A 23,654-nucleotide genomic window follows, 5' to 3' on the forward strand; every position below is an offset into this window, starting at 1 on the left:
TATTATAAGAATGGGTATGATTGTGTCATCATGCAGCTCTGTGTAATAGTGATGTCTTTAAGCTTCAGTGTCCTCGCCTGTAAAACAAAGCTAACATTCATACAGTGTTGTCCAATAGCAATTTCTGCAGAACTGAATTACATATTCAATGTCTGTGCTATCCAGTACTGTAGCCACTGGCCACATTTGTCCACTGAGCACCTGAGATGAGACTAATTTGACTGAGGGATGAAATTTTAAATTTTGTTTAATTTTAGTGTATTTAAATAGCTATTATGTTGAAAACCGTGAAAGTGTTAGTTGCTCAGTCGTGTCTGTTTCTTTCAGCCCCATAGGCTAGATTGCCAGGCTCCTCTGTCCATGGACTTCTCCAGGCAAGAATACTGGCGTATAGCCATGCTCTTCTCCAGGGGACCTCCCCAACCCAGGGATTGAACGCGAGTCTCCTGCATTGCAAGCAGATTCTTTATGGACAGTCCATGGGGTCGCCAAGAGTCATGACTGAGCAACTTCACTTTCACTTTTCACTTCCATGCACTGGAGAAGAAAATGGCAATCCACTCCAGTGTTCTTCCCTGGAGAATCCCAGGGACGGGGGAGCCTGGTGGGCTGCCATCTACGGGGTCGCACAGAGTCGGACACGACTGAAGCGACTTAGCAGCAGTAGCAGTAGCAGCAGTGCATTGTAAGAATGAGTCTGGAGACAGCGGTAGAGACATCAAGGGTTTATTGAACAGGGAATCTTTCAAGTCTGAAGCAAAGTTCCCAGGGTGATACCCCGCTGTGTATGGCAGACAGCAGGCAGGACTTACGCAGCAGTGTTCACTCTGGGGGAAGGAGGAAGTTACCTATTAGAGGAGGAATGGATGTTGGTGGGCTTATGAGTTTCCAGGGAAACCGGTAGAGGAGCACTTCCCTCGCTGAGCTATGATTAACAACCATCGACAGCATGGTGATCAACTAGCATAGTGGCGCCACTGTGTTCTTGATCTCCGAGAGAGAGCTGTGCACCATGACTTGAAGCAACATCTTAGTTCCCTATCCAGGAACTGGATCTGCATAGCCTGGATGAAAACCAGGAATTCTAGCCATTAGACCACCATGGGCTAGAGGCTAGAAGCAAAATTGGTCTGGCTCTTGCCCGGGTTGAAAAATGAATTTCTCAAGGAGGCAAAAACTGTAAAAACAGGTACAAAGTTTATATTATTAGAGACATGGCACAACTAGTAGGCAGGAGGCCTAACTTAGCTGTCCAGCCCCTTGGTGGTGCTCTGTGCAGGGATCATGCATATTACTGTGCTTTTACTCCCAGAACCTCAGAAATGGCAGTTGGTTTTGTATCCTGTTGTTCATAATTGCCCCAACTGTGCACATGTGCAATTATTTTTAGTCCCTTATAGTTTGTTATTATGTTGCTCAAGGAGATGTTTGTCCTGGTGCAAGCACTCTGGTAGAGGGATCCAGGTCCCAGCCTACCTTCTGGAGAAACTGAGGCAATGGACAGCCTCAGTGGTGACCAGCAGCAGTGTCAGAACTACTGCGTATCCAGAGCTGTGAACCCAGACATCTCGTATTCTACTTTCTTTGTATGCCTGTGAAAGTTGAGGGACCAGGATGGTAGTGGAGACTGGATTTTGACCCATCTTCAAAAACACCAGATGTCTCATGCACCTCTTTTCCTGGCGACTGCCATTCCTCACAGAAGGCACGTGAAAAGGAGAGAATTGCTGCTGTACATGAAAAAATCAAATTGAAGAATTTGTACTTCCTCTTTGTTCCATGAAATGCATTTCATTTTTTAGTATATGCAAACAGCTGGTGTCCCCTTGAAACAGTTTCACTGATTTACCCCTAAGTCTTCCTTCCACAGGGAAAGTCAGAGGTTCTAGGCACAGATCCCATTCCCCAATGCACCCTAATAATTAATTAATCCTTCTGATTAATTATTTACATTATGTAAATAATTCTTCCTGTTGGCTTTTTGTTAAACATTCTTTGGGTGTAGAAAAGCAAATCTGGAGGATTACAGACCATTATTTCAGACAATCTCTTATTAAAGAAGAGAATATACCTGCTTGGAATCACACACTGGATATTCTTAATCTTCTACAAAGGCTTGTGATCAAAAGCAAATAGGGTAGGAGATGGTTTGACTCATTTTGATCAGTGACACGGACTTTGCTTTGTGAAATTGTTAAGAGTAGGAATGCAGTCAGTGGTTTGAGAGGTCTGTTTCAACTAGGGTGGGTACGCTACCACACCTCTAGATCAGAACACCTAACACAGGAGTTTTGTAGTACTGACCAGGTCTAATTTCTGGTTTGTCTGCATAACTTTGTTTCAGACTTCCTTTTTGTGTGGTGTGTGAGCAGGATGGTATAAGGGGTAAGAGCATAGATCTAATACCTGGGTTAAAATTCTAGCACTAACACTTGCTAGGTGTGTGAGCTGCTTCAGTAGTTTATTCAGCCTCTCCTTGCCATAGTTTTTCTCTCTCTTCTTTTCAAAATATTTTTAAAGACTATTTTTAAGAAAAGTTTTAGGTTTACAATAAAACTGAGAAGATACTGAGATTTCCCACATACTGCCCACCCCAGTACATACACAGCTTCCCTCATTATTAAAAACCTCCACCAGAGTCCTACAATTTTTTTAAACCAAGGATTCACCCAAAGGCCATAATTTACCTTGTACATTCTGTGGTTTGGGACAAATGTATAGTGACATATATCCACCATTCCAACCTCATAGAGTTTTTTTTTTCCCCAAAATTTAATTATTTTTTGGCCACACCATACTGCATGCAGGATCTTCATTCCCCAACCAAGGAGTGGCAGTGTGGAGTCCCAACCACTGGACTGCCAGGGAAGTCCCCACAGAGTACTTTCATTACCTGAAGAATTCTCTATGCTTTGCCTATTCATCTCCACACACCCCTAACAACCACTGATCTTTCTGCTGTCTATAGATTTGCTTTTTTGCAGAATGTCCTATAGTTGTAATCAGACACTATGTAATCTTTAAAGATTGACTTCTTCCACTTGGTATTATGCATTTAAGTCTCCTTCATGTCTTATCATGGCTTGATAGCTTATTTCTTTTTAGCACTGAATAAAAGCTCAAAATTCAGAAAACTAAGATCATGGTATCCGGTCCCATCACTTCATGGCAACTAGATGGGGAAACAGTGGAAACAGTGACTGACTTTATTTTGGGGGGCTCCAAAATCACTGCAGATAGTGATTGCAGCCATGAAATTAAAAGATGCTTGCTCCTTGGAAGGAAAGTTATGACCAACCTAGACAGCATATTAAAAAGCAGAGACATTACTTTGCCAACAAAGGTCTGTCTAGTCAAGGCTATGGTATTTCCAGTAGTCATGTACGGATGTGAGAGTTGGACTGTAAAGAAAGCCAAGTGCCGAAAAATTGATGCTTTTGAACTGTGGTGTTGGAGAAAACTCTTGAGAGTCCCTTGGACTGCAAGGCGTTCCAACCAGTCCATCCTGAAGGAGATCAGTCCTGAGTGTTCATTGGAAGGACTGATGTTGAAGCTGAAACTCCAATACTTTGGCCACCTGATGCGGAGAGCTGACTCATTTGAAAAGACCCTGATGCTGGGAAAGATTGAGGGCATGAGAAGGGGACGAAAGATCATGAGATGGTTGGATGGCATCACCAACTCAATGGATATGAGTTTGGTTAAACTCCGGGAGTTGGTGATGGACAGGGAGGCCTGGCATGCTGCAGTCCATGGGGTCACAAAGAGTTGGACATGACTGAGCAACTTAACTGAAGTGAATAGTCTGTTGTCTGGACTTTATCCATTCACCTACTGAAAGTCATCTTGGTTGCTTCTAAGTTTTGACAGTTATGAATAAAGCTGCTGTATCTGTGTACAGGTTTTTGTGTAAACCTAAGTTTTCATCTACTTAAGGATCTTAATTGCTGGGTTGTATGATAAAGAAAGAGTATGTTGGACTTCCCTGGCCATCCAGTGGTTACGACTCCATGCTTCCACTGCAGGGGTCTGGGTTTGGTCCCTGGTCAGGGAACTAAGATCCTGCATGCTGCACAGCGTAGTCCAAAAAAAAAAAAAAGTCTGTTTACTTTTATAAAACCACCACCAAATTGTCTTTCAAGGTGGCTGTGCCAGTTTCCTAACCGGAAGATACCTACTTCGTAGCATTGTTATGAGGGTTAGATGAGTTAATAGTGTAAAGTCCTTAGAATAGCCCCTGGCACATATTAAAAGCTCAGAAAACATTGCCTGTTATGTGGTAATTCTGGGTCATTCCCACTCAGCTTTCTGTAGATCAGAAACAATGACAGTGTAAACTTAAATACTTGTAGGTAAGAAAGTGAAGCAAATGCTTAAGTCATGTAGATTGTTACTTAACTCGATGACAGTTACCTTTGTTTACGGGTTTTCATAGTTTCAAGAGGAACTAAAGAACCTCTTGAAGAGGGTGCAAGAGGAGAGTGAAAAAGCTGGCTTAAAACTCAACATTCAAAAAACTAAGCTCACACATCCAGTCCCATCAGTTCATGGCAAATAGATGGGGGAAAAGTGGAAAGAGTGACAGACTTTATTTCCTTGAGCTCCAAAATTACTGCAGACGGTGACTGCAGCCATGAAATTAAAAGACGCTCACTCCTTGGAAGGAAAGCTATGAACAACCTAGACAGCGTATTAAAAAGCAGAGAAATCACTTTGCCAGCAAAGTTCCATATAGTCCAAGCTATGGTTTTTATAGTAGTCATGTATGAGATGTGATGAGATGGACCATAAAGGCGGCTGAGTGTTAAAAAGAATTGATGCTTTTGAATTGTGGTGTGGGAGAAGACTCTTGAGAGTCCCTTAGACAGCAAGGAGATCAGACCAGTTTCAATATTCATTGGAATGACTGATGCTGAAGCTCTAATACTTTGGCCACCTGATGCTGGCAAAGATTGAGGGCAAGGGGAGAAGGGAGTGACAGAGGATGAGATGGTTGGATGGCATCATCGACTCAATGGACAATGGACATGAGTTTGAGCAAACCCCAGGAGATAGTGAAGGACAGGGAAGCCTAGTGTGCTGCATTTCATGGGGTCACAAAGAGTCGGACACAATTTAGTGACTGAACAACAATAGGGAATGCTGCTATGTTAGGGATTCAGTGTTTTTCTCTGCAGCCAGAATGAGCACCCAGCAGTGGCCACAGTCAGGTTGACCCTGGTGAATGGAAGTCCATGTTGCTGAGCCCATGCATAATGTCCATCCCCTGCCACCACTATGTTCATAAGCCCATTGGATGATAATGGGGGGGGGGGGTGACTGGGAAAAGAAACAGTTACTCACAGAACAAACCATCCTATCCACTTGATTATTAAATCCTCTGCTGAGGTCACACTTCAGTGAGCAATTACACAGGACACAAATAATTTCAAATGTTTTGCCCAGAGAAGCCTATCCACACTTCTCTTTCCCACATTTCACTGTCACCAGATTTCCAATCATCTTCCTTCCACCATTATTCCACGTCTTAATATCCATTCCCATACTTGTTCCCTGGATTTCTGTGTGTACAAATTAGAAAACTCAAGTAGTTCTTTTCAAGTGTAGCACACCTCTCAGGTCACACTTTGAACTTCACCTTTAGGAGTCTGCTGGGACTTGAGTCTATTAGTGATGGGCCCAGAAATAAACTGTCCCTGGCAGGGACAGTTTCTGAAGAGTCATGTGGCCTCTACCTCAGGGTTACTATGCTTTCCAGGCAATGCAGTGCCTATCGCATCAAATGGAGGTGGAAATGTTGCCTCTGGGTGGGGATGCCACTTCCACTGGTAAAGCAGACTCTAAACTTAGGAGTTCAATGTCCCCAGCATCATCAGGGTCTTCCCAATGTCTCCAAACCAACTTACAAGATGCTATTCTTTCCCAATCTATGCCCTCATTTTCACAGTATTTTAACACTATTTATTCAGCTGAACATTTTCCAAATCTTTAGGTTCTGCTTCAGAAATTCCATCTTTTAAAGTCATTTCTCTTTTCTTGCACTTCATTATCATCAGCCGGAAAGAGCAAAGCCACATCTTCAATTTCATTGCTTAGAAGTTCTACTTTCCGCAAAACATTAGAACACAAACACAATTTAGCCAAGTTCTTTGCCACTTTATAAAAAGAATGATCCTTCCTCCCATTTCCAATAATATGTTCTTCATTTCCACCTCAGAATGAACCAGAATGGTCTTTACTATTCATATTTCTACCAACATTTTGTTCCTATTTTCCAAGATAGGTTTTCATTTCAGCTCTCCTCTTTTCTGAGGTTTCACCAGAATTACCCTTATCATTCATTATTCTTTGCATACATATCAAAATGTATGCTTTTCAGCTCTTCAGCTTTTATCCCCTCACTATTCAGTTCCAAAACAGCTTCCATGTTTTTAGATATTTTTTAGATTAGCATCCATTTTGGGTACAAATTTGTCCTATTTAGCTTGGGCTCCTATAACACAGAATCACTGACTGGGTAGCTTATAAACATTTATTTCTCACAAGCGTGGAGGCCGAAGTCAGTGATTAGGGTGCTAGCATAGTTTTGGTGACTGTCTTCTCGTGACTTTTCTTTGTGTGTGTGACTTTGTTTTAATGAACATTTCCAGATTGAAAACTGTCATTTTCTTGTCCTGTCATCCTCACATGACAGGACAGGGTGAGAGAACTCACTGGAGCCCCCTTTTTAAGAGCACTAATCTCATTTAGGAGGGCTCTATACTCATGACCTAATCATCTTGAGAGGCCCCATCTCAATCCCATCACAGTGGGGCTTTGGATATCAACACATTTTGAGGAGACACATTCAGTCCATTGCAAGGCCCAAATGGTTTTACTGGAAAATTATACCATTCAAAGATTAATTAACACCAGTCCTACACTATCTCTTCCAGAAATTAAAAGGAGGCAATACTTCCAAACTCCTTATGTGAGGCCACCATCAACCTGATACCAAACGAAACAAAAAATAGAACAAAATTATAGACCAGTATCTTTCATGTAGACACAAAAATTCTCAAGAAAATGTTAGTAAATCATAGCAATCATAGCAAACATAGCAAATCCAGCTATATATGTGTGTGTGTATATATATATTTGAAGTGTACACTACAGACAAATGAAGTTTACTACAGTGATATAAGGTTTAATCAATATTTGAAAATCTGTCATATTAACAGAGTAAAAAAAACATTATATTCATTATATCAATTGGTGCATATTTCAAGTAGAATTTCAAGGAAGTATAGGGGATTCATGACAGTGTTTACAGGTAGCAAAGGGTTCTCAAAATTACAATGGGCTTGAGAGGGGAGGAACAATCAAGTATGTGGTGCTGTCATAAAAATATGACTCCAGGGTAAAGATAAAGCCAACGTTCATTCTTTCTGTGAAAGAGCAGGGCTTCTAAGAATTTTAAAGTCTTTTTCCCACAGAAGCCTCACAGGAAACCCAATACAGAGAAGAACCTGTTGATCTTTTGTCTAACTGAATGAACCCTAATAAAAATCACAGAAAATACAGTCTTAAAGAGAATTGTACTCAATGCACTGCAAGCTTGAGCTTAATAGGAAACAGCATAAATTTTTAAAAAGGCCTTTGGATGCCAAAACATCTACAGGCCAAAAGCAGTCTGAGAAAATGACTCAGTAAACATAGGCTACATTTTATGAAGAGGAAAAAAAAAGTCCAGCATGATTCAGGGTAGAACCAAGACCTCAGGATACAAACATGCTACTTGACAGCAGAGACACACTTGAATTTGGGTTCTGTATTATGTAGTAATGCAATCCACTGAATTTCACAGCTTCCCAACTACAGCAGAGAAATGCTGTGAGGAATTGAGACGTTAATTCTTTTTTTGAATGAAGTATTCAAAACCTCATGTGTATTTTACACTTAAGACCATTTTAATTTGTATTAACCACCATTCCAGTTCTCAGTAGCTCAGTTTTAAGTGCTCAACATGCTGCTAGCATCTACTTTATTGAATAATACAGTTCTATTCCACTGATTATACAAATAGCTGCAACTGTTCTTTTTACTCCTGAAATATATGAAGTACTATGGGAACAGGTACTATAAGAGATGTAGCATTAGGTGAACTAGAGAAAATCTGGACCCTCAATCTTAATTTCCCAAATACCTTATAGCACATTTAATATCCCTATGTGTAGAACTTTAGCTACATCCGGAAGTTCTAATAAGTAGCCATTTACAAATACTATTCACTTAAAGCTGGCTATAATTTCATAGATATTTTATGATTTTAAAATGATGGAAATTTTCAAATACATGAAAATAGAGAAAATAGCAAAAACAAAATAAGCAAAAACCATGCACCTGGTTTACCTTACCATGACTTAAACAAGTTATCTATCCTTACTTTTCTTTTGCATGAGCATTTTAACAGTAATTCTACACATACCGTTTTATGTGTATAAACTTGCTAATTTATCTCTAAGACACTTTTACATAAACACAATGCTATTAGCACATCTAACAAGAACATAATTTCTTAATATTATCTAGTACTGTCAATAGTCCCATTTCCCCAACTGTCATAAAAATGTCTTTTGCTTGTTCAACTTGTGATCTAAATGAAAAACACTCATTCATTGTATTTGATTGATACATCTCTTAAGACTTCGTTAACATCTAAGAGTTCCACCTCCCTTTTTCCAATCCATTTCATTGAGTGAGAAGCTTGAGTCATTACTCTCATAGAATTACCCACATTTTATTGGTCTGCTTCCTGTTATATCATGTAATTTGTTCTTCTGTTCCTCGAATTTTCTTTAAACTGGGAGTTAGGTCTTGATGCTTAATTAGATTCACGTTAATATTTTTGGCAATGGTATGTCTTATTGTATCATACAAGGAGGCATAAAATGTTTTGTCCTATTTTTGATGAGATTAAAGTTGATCAGTGGGTCAGATGTTGTCAACCTGATCTATTCACTGGGAAGTTCATATAGACCATTCACCTAAAGGTCTTAACACTTCTACTGAGAACCGTGCTTAGATCCATTATTTCAATAAAGAACTTTACCTCATCAACCTCTAGTTGCCTTGAGCTATAGTTTATACAGGAAATGCAGGCTAAATCACTCCTCTTTCCTTCTGTTTATCAATGTCCCGAATGAGTTGGTACCCTGGCAACCTCCAAAGGTTGGTATGTACAGATGAAAGAACAGAGGTGGTAATAAGTAAGATCAAAATCTTTTTCACATTCACTCCTTTAAGAGAGTTTCTTGCTATGAATTTCTATCAGTTTCCTAAAGTTTAACATGGTTTGAGTGGTGATAAAACACTGCTGTGTATTCATTAATTTAACCTACTCTTTTAAAACCTCTTGTTTTAACTTTGAGCATGAAGCAAAAGGGATTCCTACATTCAAACACTTCTCTTCCAGATTTATTTTCTAATGCTCCTTAACACAAAATTCACAATGGGTGGCTTTCTTATAACTATTTAGTGACATTATGAACTCGCTGATGGTAAGTAAGATGTGAATGCTGCCTAAATGCCTTCTTACATTCCTTACATTTGTATGGTTTCTCACCAGAATGAATTCTCTGATGTTGGATAAGAGATGAATGAAGTCTGAAGGCCTTTCCACATTCCTTACAGTCATAGGGTTTCTCACCAGTATGAATACTCTGATGTTGAGTAAGTTGGGAGAGCAATCTAAAATTCTTCTCACATTCCTTACACTTATAAGGTTTCTCACCAAAATGAATACTCTGATGTTGAGTAAGTTGTGAGAACAGTCTGAAGGCCTTCCCACATTCCTTACAATCATAAGGTTTCTCTCCAATATGAATACCCTGATGTGAAATAAGTTCTGAGTAACGACGAAAGAACTTCTGACATTCCTTACATTCATAAGGTTTCTCACCAGTATGAATTCTCTGATGGAGTGTTAGATGATAGGCACGACTAAAGGTCTTCCCACATTCCTTACAATCATAGGGTTTCTCACCAGTATGAATTCTCTGATGAAGAGTAAGTTGTTGCCGCACTCTAAAGGCCTTCCCACATTCCTTACAGTCATAGGGTTTCTCACCAGTATGAAGTTTGTGATGTACTCGAAGGCCTGTACTGCACAGAAAAGCTTGCCCACATTCCTTGCATTCATAGCATTTCTCAGCAATATTAAGTCTTTGATGTCGAGTAAGGTGTGCATATTGTCTAAAGGTCTTCCCACACTCCTTACATTCATAGGGTTTCTCACCAGTATGAATCCTTTGATGGAGATTAAGTTGTCCTCGCACCCTAAAGGCCTTCCCACATTCCTTACAGTCATAGGGCTTCTCACCAACATGAATTCTCTGATGTACACGAAGATCTGCACCACATGTAAAGATCTTTCCACATCTTTTACATTCAAGGAGTTTGTCAGAAGCATGAATTCTCTGATGTCGACTAAGGTGGGCACACTGTCTAAAAGCTTTTCCACATTCTTTACATTCATAGGGTTTCTCGCCCGTATGAATTCTCTGATGGAAAGTAAGTTGCTGGCGTACTCTAAAAGCCTTCCCGCAGTCCCCACATTCATAGGGCTTCTCTCTACTGTGAATTCTTGGATACAAAGTAAGAGATGTGCGTTTTCTGTTCTTGGGCATTTTTTCAGAGGTGGGTTTTTTCACTTGCCTGAAATATGCCTCATGAGGACCCTCTTGTCCCTCAAACTTTTTATATTCACAATCTTTCCTGAAAAAAGAGTCTTCAAGGCCACAGCTTCTAATTCTTTCCATTATCTTCCACTGAGAGAAACTCATTTCACAAATATCCTTTACTTGAAATAACTTTTTAGTGTCATATCTGGATTCCAAATCTGAAAGAGAAGATAAAACACATGCTATTTTCTTCTAGAAAAAGTAAACAAAGAAGCAAATAAAAACTTTATAACAGGAAAAAAGAAAATAAAGTCCAGTTGAAATAAATGTGCTTTACAAGGACTTTAAAAAATAACGTAACTTGAGAAAAGCTAAGACAAATAAAGAAAATGATGAGTTAAGACCAGATAATTCCAAAGTAAATAAAAGTCTGAGATCTCTACCTAAACTTGTTAATGATTTCTTTTTCAGTAAGAATAAAGTACAAACACTTTATTATGAATAACACAGCATTTGTTTACCAAAAGATGTCATTTCAAGCTGTAGACCCCTTTACTCCCTATGTCTGTCACACTTGCCTCCTTTCAGATACTAAAATATGTCACAATCTTTCCATTTTTTAGAGCTTTTTACTGGCTATTAAATCTCCCAAGAATGCTGATGGGTTCTCCACATGGTTGGGTTCTTTTCATCCTTTAGATATCATGATAAAAATCAGAAAAGCTATCTGTGCTGACTTCATCTAATTTATATCCTTCATTTTCTATCCCAATAATTTGCTCCCTGCTTCTTAGCACTTTTTTCAATTCTGTTGTGATATATTCATTAATTTTCCAAGTTTTTAATCCTGTGTTCTCAACAATTTCCCAAGAAGAAAAAATCTTTCACTTATCACTGAATAAAAAATCCATAGCACAGAGAAACTATTTATTATTAAGTTTTCATAATTAGTTAATAGTAAAAATATATATGTTGCCTTGCCTCCAATCTTACACCTTTTTTTAGCACTATCTATAGAGATGGGAGACAAAAGCACACCAATGCTATCTCAATCAAATACATAAATGGAAAAATTTCTTTACATCTGCTCATCCCTCCAGTGGCCTCTTTACTGTCACGTGTAGATATCTCCATTTCAGCTCACTGTCTACACAGCTGTAAGTGAACCTCACTTTTGCAACCAAGGTAATGAAAGGTTCTACTTATTTATCTTCAAGTTTATTAACTATACACATGTATATTACAAATATGCAGCCCATTTTGTTTCTTCATACCCTTTCCTATATTCTTCCTAAAGGCATCATAGCCAGTGCCATTTAGTTACTGTCTAGAAAGTATATTAGAGATTTTTCAGTCATAGCAACAGGTTTATAAAATAGTAACATGCTAGTAAAATTCTGAGCAAAAAATGTATTTTTTTAAAAAAATCTACAACATTATTTTTCATATGCATGAACTAGAAAGAATCCAAGTATTCATTAACAGAAGAATGACTGAGAAAAGTTATATAGATATGGATACAACACAATAAGAATAAACTGTAACAGCAATAAGAATGAATAATCTACAAGTACACACAACAATATGGATCATTCTCATTAACATAAGGGTGACCAAACAAAGCCAGGCATAAAATAATATATACTATATTATTTCATTTTTATAAAGCTCATAAACACTAAAACTAATCTATGGGCTTATTAAAAGTCAGGCTAGTAGTTAATTTTGATAGGGAGGAATGACTGGAGAAAACTAGAGAGGAGCTTCTGCTGCTGCTGCTGCTAAGTCGCTTCAGTCGTGTCCGACTCTGTGCGACCCCATAGACGGCAGCCCACCAGGCTCCGCCGTCTCTGGCATTCTCCAGGCAAGAACACTGGAGTGGGTTGCCATTTCCTTCTCCAATGCATGAAAGTGAAAAGTGAAAGTGAAGTCACTCAGTCGTGTGCGACTCTTCGCAACTCCATGGAGTGCAGCCTACCAGGCTCCTCCGTCCATGGGATTTTCCAGGCAAGATACTGGAGTGGGTTGCCATTGCCTTCTCCGAGAGAGGAGCTTTTGATATCCTACTAAAACTATTTCTGAATCAGTATACTGATAAACTGGGCATAATTACTTTGTGAAAATTCAATGAGCAGCATATTATGATTTCTGTTTTTTGGATCTCTTTCAAAAAGTTTACTTTAAAAGGATATAATAAAAAGATGTTAAAGGGCAACAATGATTTAAATACTGTAGATAATTTGCAAGCAGAGACAAATTAGTGAATGTCACAGAAGATACTCTGATGAAATCTGAGTATCTTTCTGCCTCATTCCGTCTCCCATCTCTCTGTCCCTTCCTCCTTCCCTTCCTCTTTCTCTTTCCTTTCTCTCTCTCTCCCCCACATCTTCCCTTCCTTCCCTTACTCTTTCCTTTTCTTTCTCTCTCTCCCTCCCTGTCTATCTTCCCTATTCAAGAAGGCAATGTAAAACTAATGTAATTTTGTAAAAATTACTGGGAAAAAAAATTTAACACTTCATTAAGGTAAATAAGTTATAAATGATATATAAAATGAACAGTAATTAGCTAGTCATAACAGTAGTAAATAACTAGGTAACTACAAAGGCGTGACAGCTGTTATTAAGATGGTGATTTCAAACAATTTACTTGCAAATTAAAAGTCAATGATTTAAAGGAAAATAATAGTCAAAATAAACACTGAAGGCCCAAACACTGGTAAGAAAAATGAGAAAGTGTATACAGCACAAAAGCCCATACAAACTGGTATAAGAAACACTAAACAATGGAAAAAGTTAGAGAATAAAGGAAGTGACCAGACAATGCACAAAATAAAAATACAAACACACTGAGGGCAAAATGTCCATATTCACTCAAAAGAAAAAAAAGTAGAAGTTACAATACTCACCCTATAGAATTTGAAAGTTTTAAAGAACAAACAAAACATTCCCAGTGTGGATATAGTGAACCTGAGACTTTTTTTTTAATTAGTTAATTTTTAAACTGAAGGATAATCGCTTTACAGAATTTTGTTGTTTTCTACCAAACATCAACATTAATCAGCCATAGGTGTATATACGTCCTCTCCCTCTCGAACTTCCCTCCCACCTCCCTCCCCATCCCACCCCTCTAGGTTGTACAGAGCCCCTGTCTGAGTTCCCTGAGACACACAGCAAATTCCCACTGGCTATCTATTTTACATATGGTAATGTAAAGTTCCATGTTACTCTCTCCATACATCTCACCCTCTCCTCCCCTCTCCCCGTGTCCATAAGTCTGTTCTCTATGTCTGTTTCTCTATTGCTGTCTTGCAAATAAATTCATCAGTACCATCTTTCTAGATTCTATATATATGTGTTAGTATATGATATTTATTTTTCTCTTTCTGACTTACCTCACCCTGTATAATAGACTCTAGGCTCAGCCACCTCATTAGAACTGACTCAAATATGTTCCTTTTTATAGCTGAGTGTGATACTCCATTGTGTATATGTACCACAAATTCTTTATCCAATCATCTGTCAGTGGACATCTAGGTTGCTTCCATGTTCTAGCTATTGTAAACAGTGCTGCAGTGAACATTGGGGTGCATGTGTCTTTTTCAGTTTGGGTTTCCTCAGGGTATATGCCTAGGAGTGGGATTGCTGGGTTATAACTGAGACTTTTATATGGCTTCCCTGCCTGACATGACACATTAAGACTTTGGCATGCTGAATATTCACATCTAGGAGACTATACTACAGTTGACCCTTGAACTGGAGTAACAGGGGTCAATACCACCCCTCCATTGAAAATCTGTGTATAACGTTACAGTTGGCCCTCCATACCTGCAGTTCCACATCCACAGATTCAACCAACCTCAGATCACATAGTACTGTGCATGTGTGCTAAGTCACTTCAGTCGTGTCCAACTCTTTGTGTCCCTATGGACTGTAGCCTGCCAGGCTTTTCTGTCTATTGGATTCTCCAGGCAAGAATACTAGAGTAGTTTAGTTTGCCATGCCCTCCTCCAGGGGATCCTTCTGACCCAGGGATTGAACCCACATCTCTTACACCTACACTGGTAGGTGGGTTCTTTACAATTAGCACCACCTGGGAAGCCCACAGTACTGTAGTAGACATTTTTTTTTTTAACCCATGTATAAATGGACCCATGCAGTTTAAACTCATGTTGTTCAAGGGTCAAGTGTATAAACAACTGAACTGTAATCTTACAATTTCTGTAAAAAGTCAGCCATGATTCATTTATGCCTGTTCTTTCCCCTTCAAGAAACTAAAAGACAGCCATTTCAGTCAATTAAAACTAGGTTCAGTGCTTTGCTAGTTCTGACTATAGATGCACACTGCATTGCTTCAGAGTAGACAGTGAGAAAATAGTAAAGATTGATGGAAAACATAAAAATTCATGAAGGACTCTGCACACAGATTGCTTTACAAGTATCTTTAGATTCTTGTTCTACTTTAAATAAATTGAAACTGGAAATTATAGCCTATGCACTATACATGAGATTTAATCAAGAAAAAATTGGCTGGTCCAACACTGAAACAAAGGACAAACTAAACATCCAAAGACATATACAAAATATTTAACTTCTCAAAATAAACCAAATACTAGTTTGTAGTCTATTGAATCAAAGGGCTTTATTCTAGTAAATGATACTAATGCAAAAGCAAAATATTAGCCCATCTTAGAGCAATATAAAAGGAGAAATGTTATTTCCATTGGCAAAATACCAACTTTAATTAAAAAGAAAATAAGGAGCTAATTACCTGGTCATAAAGTTAATTTGTTTCCTGAGATGATGTCTTCAATAACTTTGCTGATACAAGACGATATGAATGTAGAATATTTATGACAGAAGCAGTTTTAGTCACATTAACACCAGGGTTAATGTATCCAGAGATCTGTAAATGTTAAAACCTTATAACCAAAGAACTGTACTTCTGAAAGTCAAAACTGATTAAATAGTAAATAATCCATACTGAATTCCAAATAATTTTCACATTCTGCTAATTTTATTGCTAATTTCATCAAAGAATAAGAAGCAATGGAAAGAAAAATGATATTCTCCCCTTTACCATGTTATCCAACCACTTAAGTGCATATTCTTATCATATGCATTGGTTTTCCTTCATAAATTGGCTCCTACTTCTACTCATTTACTGAAAGTCACTGCTTACAGAAATCACCCTCTCTCTTGATACCATGAGTTTTCCTCTTTGAAATCATTCTCTTCAACCTATACACGGTCCTAATACCTCACATCTTAAGATACTTTCCGTGTACCCCATGTGTCTGCTTTTATGGCAAAATTCCTAAGTGTTACATACATTTATTTTCACCACTGTCTCACTTTCTTTTCCTTTAATCTCCCACTAACTTTAAAAGAAACCAAAATTTTATTACAGAATATTTCTAACATACACAAAAGTAGAAGAGTAATATTAAATGTACAAGTTATCTATGGACCAGCCTCACAACATCAACCAAGCCCAATACTGACCTATGCAGACCCTTATCCACTATCCTCACATTGTCTGAAGCAAGTCCCATAATATATTTTGTAATCACTTCAGGATTTCTCTCTAAAAGGATTTAAAAAATAATTGTAATACCATTACCCAAACCTGAAAAAATGAACAGTAACTCTTTGTTGTTGTTGTTGTTCAGTTGCTAAACGGTGTCCAACTCTTTGCGACCCCATGAACTACAGCACACCAGGCTTCCCTGTCCTTCACCATCTCCCGGAGTTTGCTCAAACTCATGTCAACCATCCTTATACTTTTCTGCCTCTTTCTCCTCCTGCCTTCAGTCTTTCCTAGCATCAGGGTCTTTTCCAATGAGTTGGTTCTTTGCCTCAGGTGGTCAAAGTACTGGAGCTTCAGCATCAGCCCTTCCAATGAATATTCAGGGTTGATTTCCTTTAGGATTGACTGGTTGGATCTCCCTGCTGTCCAAGAGACTCTCAAGAGTCTTCCCCAGCACCACAGTTCAAAAGCATCAATTCTTTAGCCCTCAGCTTTCTTTATAGTCCAACTCTCACATCCATCCATGACTACTGGAAAAACCACAGCCTTGACTAGACAGACCTTTGTTGGCAAAGTAATGTCTGTATTTTCTAATATGCTGTCTAGGTTGGTCATAGCTTTCCTTCCAAGGAGCAAGCATCTTTTAATTTCATGGCTGCAGTTACAATCAGCAGTGGTTTTGGAGCTCAAGAAAATAAAAGTCTGTCACTGTTTCCATTGTTTCCCCATCTACTTGCCATGATGTGATAGGACTGGATCTTAGTTTTCTTGAATGTTGAGTTTTAAGCCACTTTTTTCACTCTCCTCTTTTACCTTCATCAAGAGGCTGTTCAGTTCCTCTTCACTTTGACCCTATAGCATTTCTCATATTCTGACTGTATTCCCAAGATGTAGTAGAACATGTTTCTCTATCTTCCTCCAATAAATTAGTGGTTGGCTAATTCAGAAGCTCCATCAGACTTAGGCCCACTTCATAGGTGATACTGTATTATTTCATTTGAAGAAATACAATCTGACTGTCTCTATTTCTGTGATGTTATCAGCATTGATGTTCAGTGTCTAGATCCAATAGCTTACTAGAGGTTCCAAACTGGTAATATTCTAAGTCTACAATCCTTCATTTATTCACTGAATACTTGAAGAAAAACATGGGCTTCCCCAGTGGCTCAGCTGGGTAAAGAATCTGCCTGCCAATGCAGGAGACATGAGTTTGATCCCTGGTTTCAGAAGATCCCACACACCACAGAGCAACTAAGCCTGTGCGCCAAAATCACTGAGCCTGTGCTCTAGAGCCCATAAGCCACAACTACTAAGTCCACATGCCACAACTAAAGCCCGCTTGCTTAGAGTCCATGCTCTGCAACAAGAGAAGCCAGGTCAGTGAGAAGCCCATGCACTGCAATGAAGAGTAGTTCCCACTCACTGCAACTAAAGAAAACCCGCATGCAGCAATGAAGACCCGGCACAGCCAATAAATAAATAAATAGATCTTGGGGGAAAAAGAATCTACAGAATCAAGTATATTTTATGTGGTTGTAATACATTTCAGTTATGTATATAGATGCTTAAATGATTCCATCATTTTTTACAGGTTGAAGAGCCTCTGCCAACTGGTTCCTCTTCCTTGACTACCCTATCTAAATTACCCAACTAACCCATCATAATTCCCCATATTCTTACTTCCTTACCCTTCTTAACAATATTTCATCACCTCATGATCCTAATCCATTTGTTTACTATATGATTTCCCTACTACAATGTAAACATCATGAAAAGAAGGCAATGAAGAAATATATACCTAAGAGGCAAAACACAAAAGATGATCTAAGTAGAAATTAGATGCAAAATACAAGTAAAATGGTGGTCACTGGGGAAGAAAGCTTTCCCCCATTGAAATGAGAAGGAAACAGGACAGTGAGGAAAGAAGAGATAAATGGAAGTAGAGATGAAATTTCTTTGGTTGTCCATGCTGAGATCTAAGTTTTCTTCTCAGGTGTCAGGTCTCTCCTTCATAATCAACAACTAAGGAGTGTGTTTCTTCCCAACCTGCAGGGATATGCTGTGCCACAGCAGCTTACCCTCCCCTGATAAGCACTTACTCACCTAGTCTCCATCTTCTTTTCTCATCCCTCACAACCATCCAGGGTTCTTTCCCTTGCTCTAACAGAGTAATTACATCTGGCTTAGAAATGGAACATCCTCCTTGGAAAAAAATAAAAATAAAAAATAATAAAGAAAGTATAAAATTGACCAAGGCTTCAGAGCAAAGAAGAGTAATTGGACTGAAAAACATTCATATTAGAGTTACTTGAGGATCACAAGAACAGAGAGGTAGGAATATTGTCTTATTATAAGTGCCAATTGATACAGGCTTTGTTTCTAGAAGTAATCATTGAGAGCACTGGCTTCAAATCCTCCCCCTGTCACCTGAGTCACTTATAGACTCAGTTTTTTCAGTTGGAAAAATAATAATATATACTCATAAGTAAATAATAATATAGCAAATAATATATTAAAATATATAAAATAATAATGTATACCCTGGAGCAGGAAATGGCAACCCACTCCAGTATTGCCTAGAGAATCCTGTGGACAGAGGAGCCTGGTGGACTGCTGTCCATTGGGTCGCACAGAGTCGGACACGACTGAAGCGACTTAGCATGCATGCATACGACTGAAGTGACTTAGCATGCATGCATGCATGCATTGGAGAAGGAAATGGCATCCCACTCCAGTATTCTTGCCTGGAGAATCCCATGGACGGAGGAGCCTGGTAGGCTGCAGTCCATGGGGTTGCTACGAGTCGGACACAACTGAAGTGACTTAGCAGCGGCAGCAATGTATACCCATAAGATTTTTGTGAGGTGTCACTTAAGTTTCTGGATGAGTGCCTAGTACATACTAAGCACTATACATGTTCATTAGGTACTATTTTTGCTTTTATTTAAATATTTTGCTAGGAGGAAAATAATTTGTTTCTCACCAATATATTCACCCAATGTCAAATGCAAAGTTCATATATATTAAACTTTGTATCATAAAAGTTAATGTTTAAATCAATTAAAAAGATAACATGTTTGTTGTAGTAAGTTGAATGTGTCCACTTGAATTTCATCAAACTATTGATTTAACCCAGTATCATATACACTGTATCAACTTTTTCAATAGGTATGTACAGCCAGACACCTCTGTCTTCCTACTCACACTGCAGGTAAGTTAATAGATAATAGACCATCTACAACAATATGAAAACAGACTTCTTTGAAAATGGTTTTGCTCTGCGTGTCTAAGAATTTATATCCAACTGTCATTAAAGAGAAGCAATTATATAATAGAAAAGGCAAAGGAAAATGTAAAGGCCAATGATTTATGGGGGAAGCTGCTGCTGCTGCTGCTGCTAAGTCACTTCAGTCGTGTCCGACTCTGTGCGACCCCATAGACGGCAGCCCACCAGGCTACCCCGTCCCTGAGATTCTCCAGGCAAGAGTACTGGAGTGGGTTGCCATTTCCTTCTCCAATGCATGAAAGTGAAAAGTGAAAGTGAAGTCGCTCAGTCATGTCCGACCCTCAGCAACCCCATGGACTGCAGCCTTCCAGGCTCCTCCATCCAAGGGTTTTCCAGGCTAGAGTACTGGAGTGGGGTGCCACTGCCTTCTCCAATGGGGGAAGTTAACGGTGCTATTTAATAGTTTAGCAGCTGAAGACACCTATTCTCAAACTACAAAGCAGATAGTCAACTAGTTTTCAGACAGCCAGCCCTGAAATTCAGTCATGTGAATTTCTACATTATTTGACACAGATGGCTGGATGGCATCACCGACTTAATGGATGTGAGTTTGAGTGAACTCCGGGAGTTGGTGATGGACAGGGAGGCCTGGCGTGCTGCGATTCATGCGGTCGCAAAGAGTCGGACACAACTGAGCGACTGAACTGAACTGGACTGAACTGAAACTTACCCAGTGACACCAAGTTGCTATAATTCTCTAATATCACATCTTTGTATAAATTCCTCTGATTTGAGTTCAGGCATTCCCACTCTTCCTGAGAAAAGTCCACAGTCACATCTCTGAACATCACCAAATCCTGAAATGACAAACCCATGCTTTATTTGTAAAATTACTTATTTCTGTATAGGGCCATATGCCACATATTCTCTATTTGCGTATCCTTCCCTTTCCCTTCTTTTTCAAAGTAATTCTTTCAGAAAGTAATTAACTCATAGCTTGTGCTAAAACAGGACATGGGTTGACTCTGGCTCACAAGCTGCACTTTGCCTACTACTCCTATAGACAAAGCTTCCTATATACTGTGGTATACCTAGTTTACTCCCAGATATGCACAGGTAGTTAATCAAAGTTTCACTAAATCATAGCAATATTTTCTTAGATCAGTCTCCCACAGCAAAAGAAATAAAAGCAAAAATAAACAAATGGGACCTAATCAAACTTGAAAGCTTTTGCACAGTAAAGGAAACCATCAATCTTCTATTGATGGGCACAAAAGAAAACAAAATGAAAAGACAGCCTACTGAATGGGAGAAAATATTTGCAAATGATGTGACCAACAAGGGGTCAATATGCTAAAATACCAAGAACTCATACAACTCAATACCAGGAAAAAAAAAATCAAAAAAATGGGCAGAAGACCTAAAAAGACACTTTTCCAAAGAAGACATTCACATGGCCAGAAGACACATGAAAAAATGCTCAACATCACTGATTATAAGAGAAACGCAAATCAAAATCACAAGGTATTGCTTCACACCAGTGACAATGGTTATCACCCAAAGTCTACAAGTAATAAATGTGGAGAGGGTGTGGAGAAAAGGGAATCTACACTGTTGGTGGAAATGTAAATTGGTGCAGCCACTATGGAGAACAGTATAGAAGTTCCTTAAAAAACTAAAAATAGAGCTACCATATGATCCAGTAATCCTACTTCTGGGTATATAACGAGAAAATAAAATTGGGTCTGGAAAAAATTCTTTAATTTTATGCAAACTCTACTTTTTAAAACAGAGATCCAATTTCATCACTATATGTATCATTAGCATTTTCCCTTATTATAACAAACCCTTTATTGAATATTTTAAACTTACTACAAAATAGTCTATTTTATAGATATGTTGGCCTTAATGATTACATTTAGATATTTCTATACTTTTAAATATGCTAAGTTATGTTTACAATTTAAGTTATACAAAATTTCTAAAGCTGCGATGTCTAACATGCTAGCTTAGACAAATGTGGTTAGTAAGCATTTGAACTGTAGCTAGTACAAATTTAGATGGGCTATAAAATACACACCAGATAGTGACTTTACAAAAAAAAAAAAAGAATGCAATATATCTCAATAGTTCTTATTTTGGTTACACTTTGAAATGATAATATTTTGCTATATTGGGTTAAATAACACACTAAAATTACTTGTGCATTTCATTTTTACTTTTTAAAATGTGACACTAAAATTTTTAAGATTATGTGCCTTGCATATTATTCTACACTATTTGTGAGACTGACATGAGACCTACTGTGCTAAGAAGGCACTAATTTTATATTTTTAATATTGGACACTGCAGCTCTAAAGTGTTCTCCAGTCCTGAGTTTCTCATATCAGTTGTCTCCCTCAAGGGACTACATTTCTGCTTTATCGCTGCTCCAGACAAAGACTGAACACATAGGAGACTGAATAATTTGGTCAACTCACACATGGACATGGATGGACAAGAGAGGGGCACACAGCAAGGGCCAGGCTGTCTGGCTCCATCCTTCACTAGAATGGGAACATCTAGGAAGAAGCTGTTGGATGGGGATCTGTTTGGAAGTTTCAGGACAACTAATGAGAATATTCACATAACCTGAAAAAATTTACAGCATTCCAAATAGAAAAAAAAACCAACTTACATGAGCCATGATTTCAGAGTTGCAAGAAAATTATTAGTTTTTCTCAAGGGTCATTTACTGAAGAAGCAGAGTCCACAGACAGAAGCCAAAAACTGGAGGAAAAGTATGAAGCCATAAGAACAAAATCCCAGAGCCCCCAAATTTAAAAAACTCACATGACTTCTCCATTCCTACATGCAACACCCCTCCATCACCCCTCCCAACACAGAGACAAGTTATGAAAGGTAAAAGCTAATTAATTTAGACAAATACATGCCCTCCCCAAAACAACAGGAAAATCACTGCACAAGGATAGACATGGAGAAGACTCTTCAGAAGAGAAGAACATTTCCAGCTGTTTTGGCAGGAGAGATTCCGGGCAGTCCTCCACCTCATTGAGGCTGATCTGGACTCAAGGTTAGGCTACCCAGACTTGTCCTGAGCAGAGATCCATCTCCCCTCATTCCCAGTTTTCCCAGCTAAGAAGTGGCTACACCATCTAAACCAGAATATCCTTCTCAGACTCAGGAATCTGGCTTGCCTACCCAACCTTGAAGACAGAAAAAATTATAGAGAAGAATTTTCCAAACTATGCCACACATTGGAATCACCAGCAAATGTTTTTTTTAAGAGAACTTAGTGTATTTTTTTTTAAATATTTTATTTATTTGACTGCACCAGGTCTTAGCTGTAGCATCTGGGATCTTTGATCTTCATTGCAAGCACACAGGATTCTTTAGTTACAGCATGCAAACTCTTAGTTGTGGCATGTGGGATCTTCTATTATAGTTCCCTGATCAGGGATTGAACCCAGGGCCCCTAAATTGGGGCCACAGTCTTAGCAGACCTTTAAAATATACTGATGCCTGACTCCCATGCCCCAAACATTCTGATTCAATTAGCAGAGAGAGCTGTGACTCAGGAATCAAAATTTTTAAACTTTCCCCAGGTGATCATAATGGGCAGGTTTAGTAATCAAACTTTGTATGCATCAGAATCATCTGAAAGGCTTATTAAAATACAGTTTGCAGGGCCCCGTTCCTCAAGTTTGGCATTTACTGGAGCTAGGGTTGGGCTTGAGAAATTGCATTTTGAAAACATTTCCATTGATACTGATGCTGCTGGTCCAAATGCCACAATTTGAGAACCACTTGCACAGACCATGCCTAGCAGTCTTTATAACGGCAAAACTGTACTTGCATACTGGGATCTCTTCCTCAAGGCTAAACTATCTTTCCCAGAATCCTCAGAGCTCACTGTTCACCATCTTCCTATTAGGAATCATCAATACTGTCTACATGATCTCATTTACCAATCCTATTCTCTTGGTACCCAGGCTGGGGAAAAGTGAATTTGTAAAACCTGAGTATGGATAATGAAATAACCCACTAGTTAAAACTCAATAGTAACTAAGGAGTTGCATTCAAAGGAACTGGATTAGCAGATTTTAAAAACTGATAATACTTATCACTAAGACTGGAGAAATGGACACTTGTGGTACGGTGTAAAAAGTATGAAATGATACATGGAAAATGATTATAATGAGACCAAAAAAGTCAAAATGGACTTGGAATAAGATTTTATT

At 38.6% G+C, this 23,654-nt stretch overlaps 1 protein-coding gene across 1 annotated transcript in view; it reads right to left on the reverse strand.

Moving 5' to 3' along the window:
* The window catches only part of LOC138095965 (zinc finger protein 30 homolog), a 65,074-nt gene extending 42,930 nt beyond the window's left edge, over positions 1-22,144 (reverse strand). Inside the window, 4 exon segments of the mRNA XM_068991966.1 lie at positions 9,531-10,879; positions 18,291-18,389; positions 20,144-20,270; positions 22,091-22,144. Of these exon segments, the coding sequence (XP_068848067.1) occupies positions 9,531-10,879; positions 18,291-18,389; positions 20,144-20,270; positions 22,091-22,144 (1,629 nt within the window).
* Positions 22,145-23,654: the final 1,510 nt, after the last annotated feature.

This window comes from Capricornis sumatraensis, chromosome 20 (assembly GCF_032405125.1).
Source record: "Capricornis sumatraensis isolate serow.1 chromosome 20, serow.2, whole genome shotgun sequence".
Lineage (NCBI taxonomy): Eukaryota > Metazoa > Chordata > Mammalia > Artiodactyla > Bovidae > Capricornis > Capricornis sumatraensis.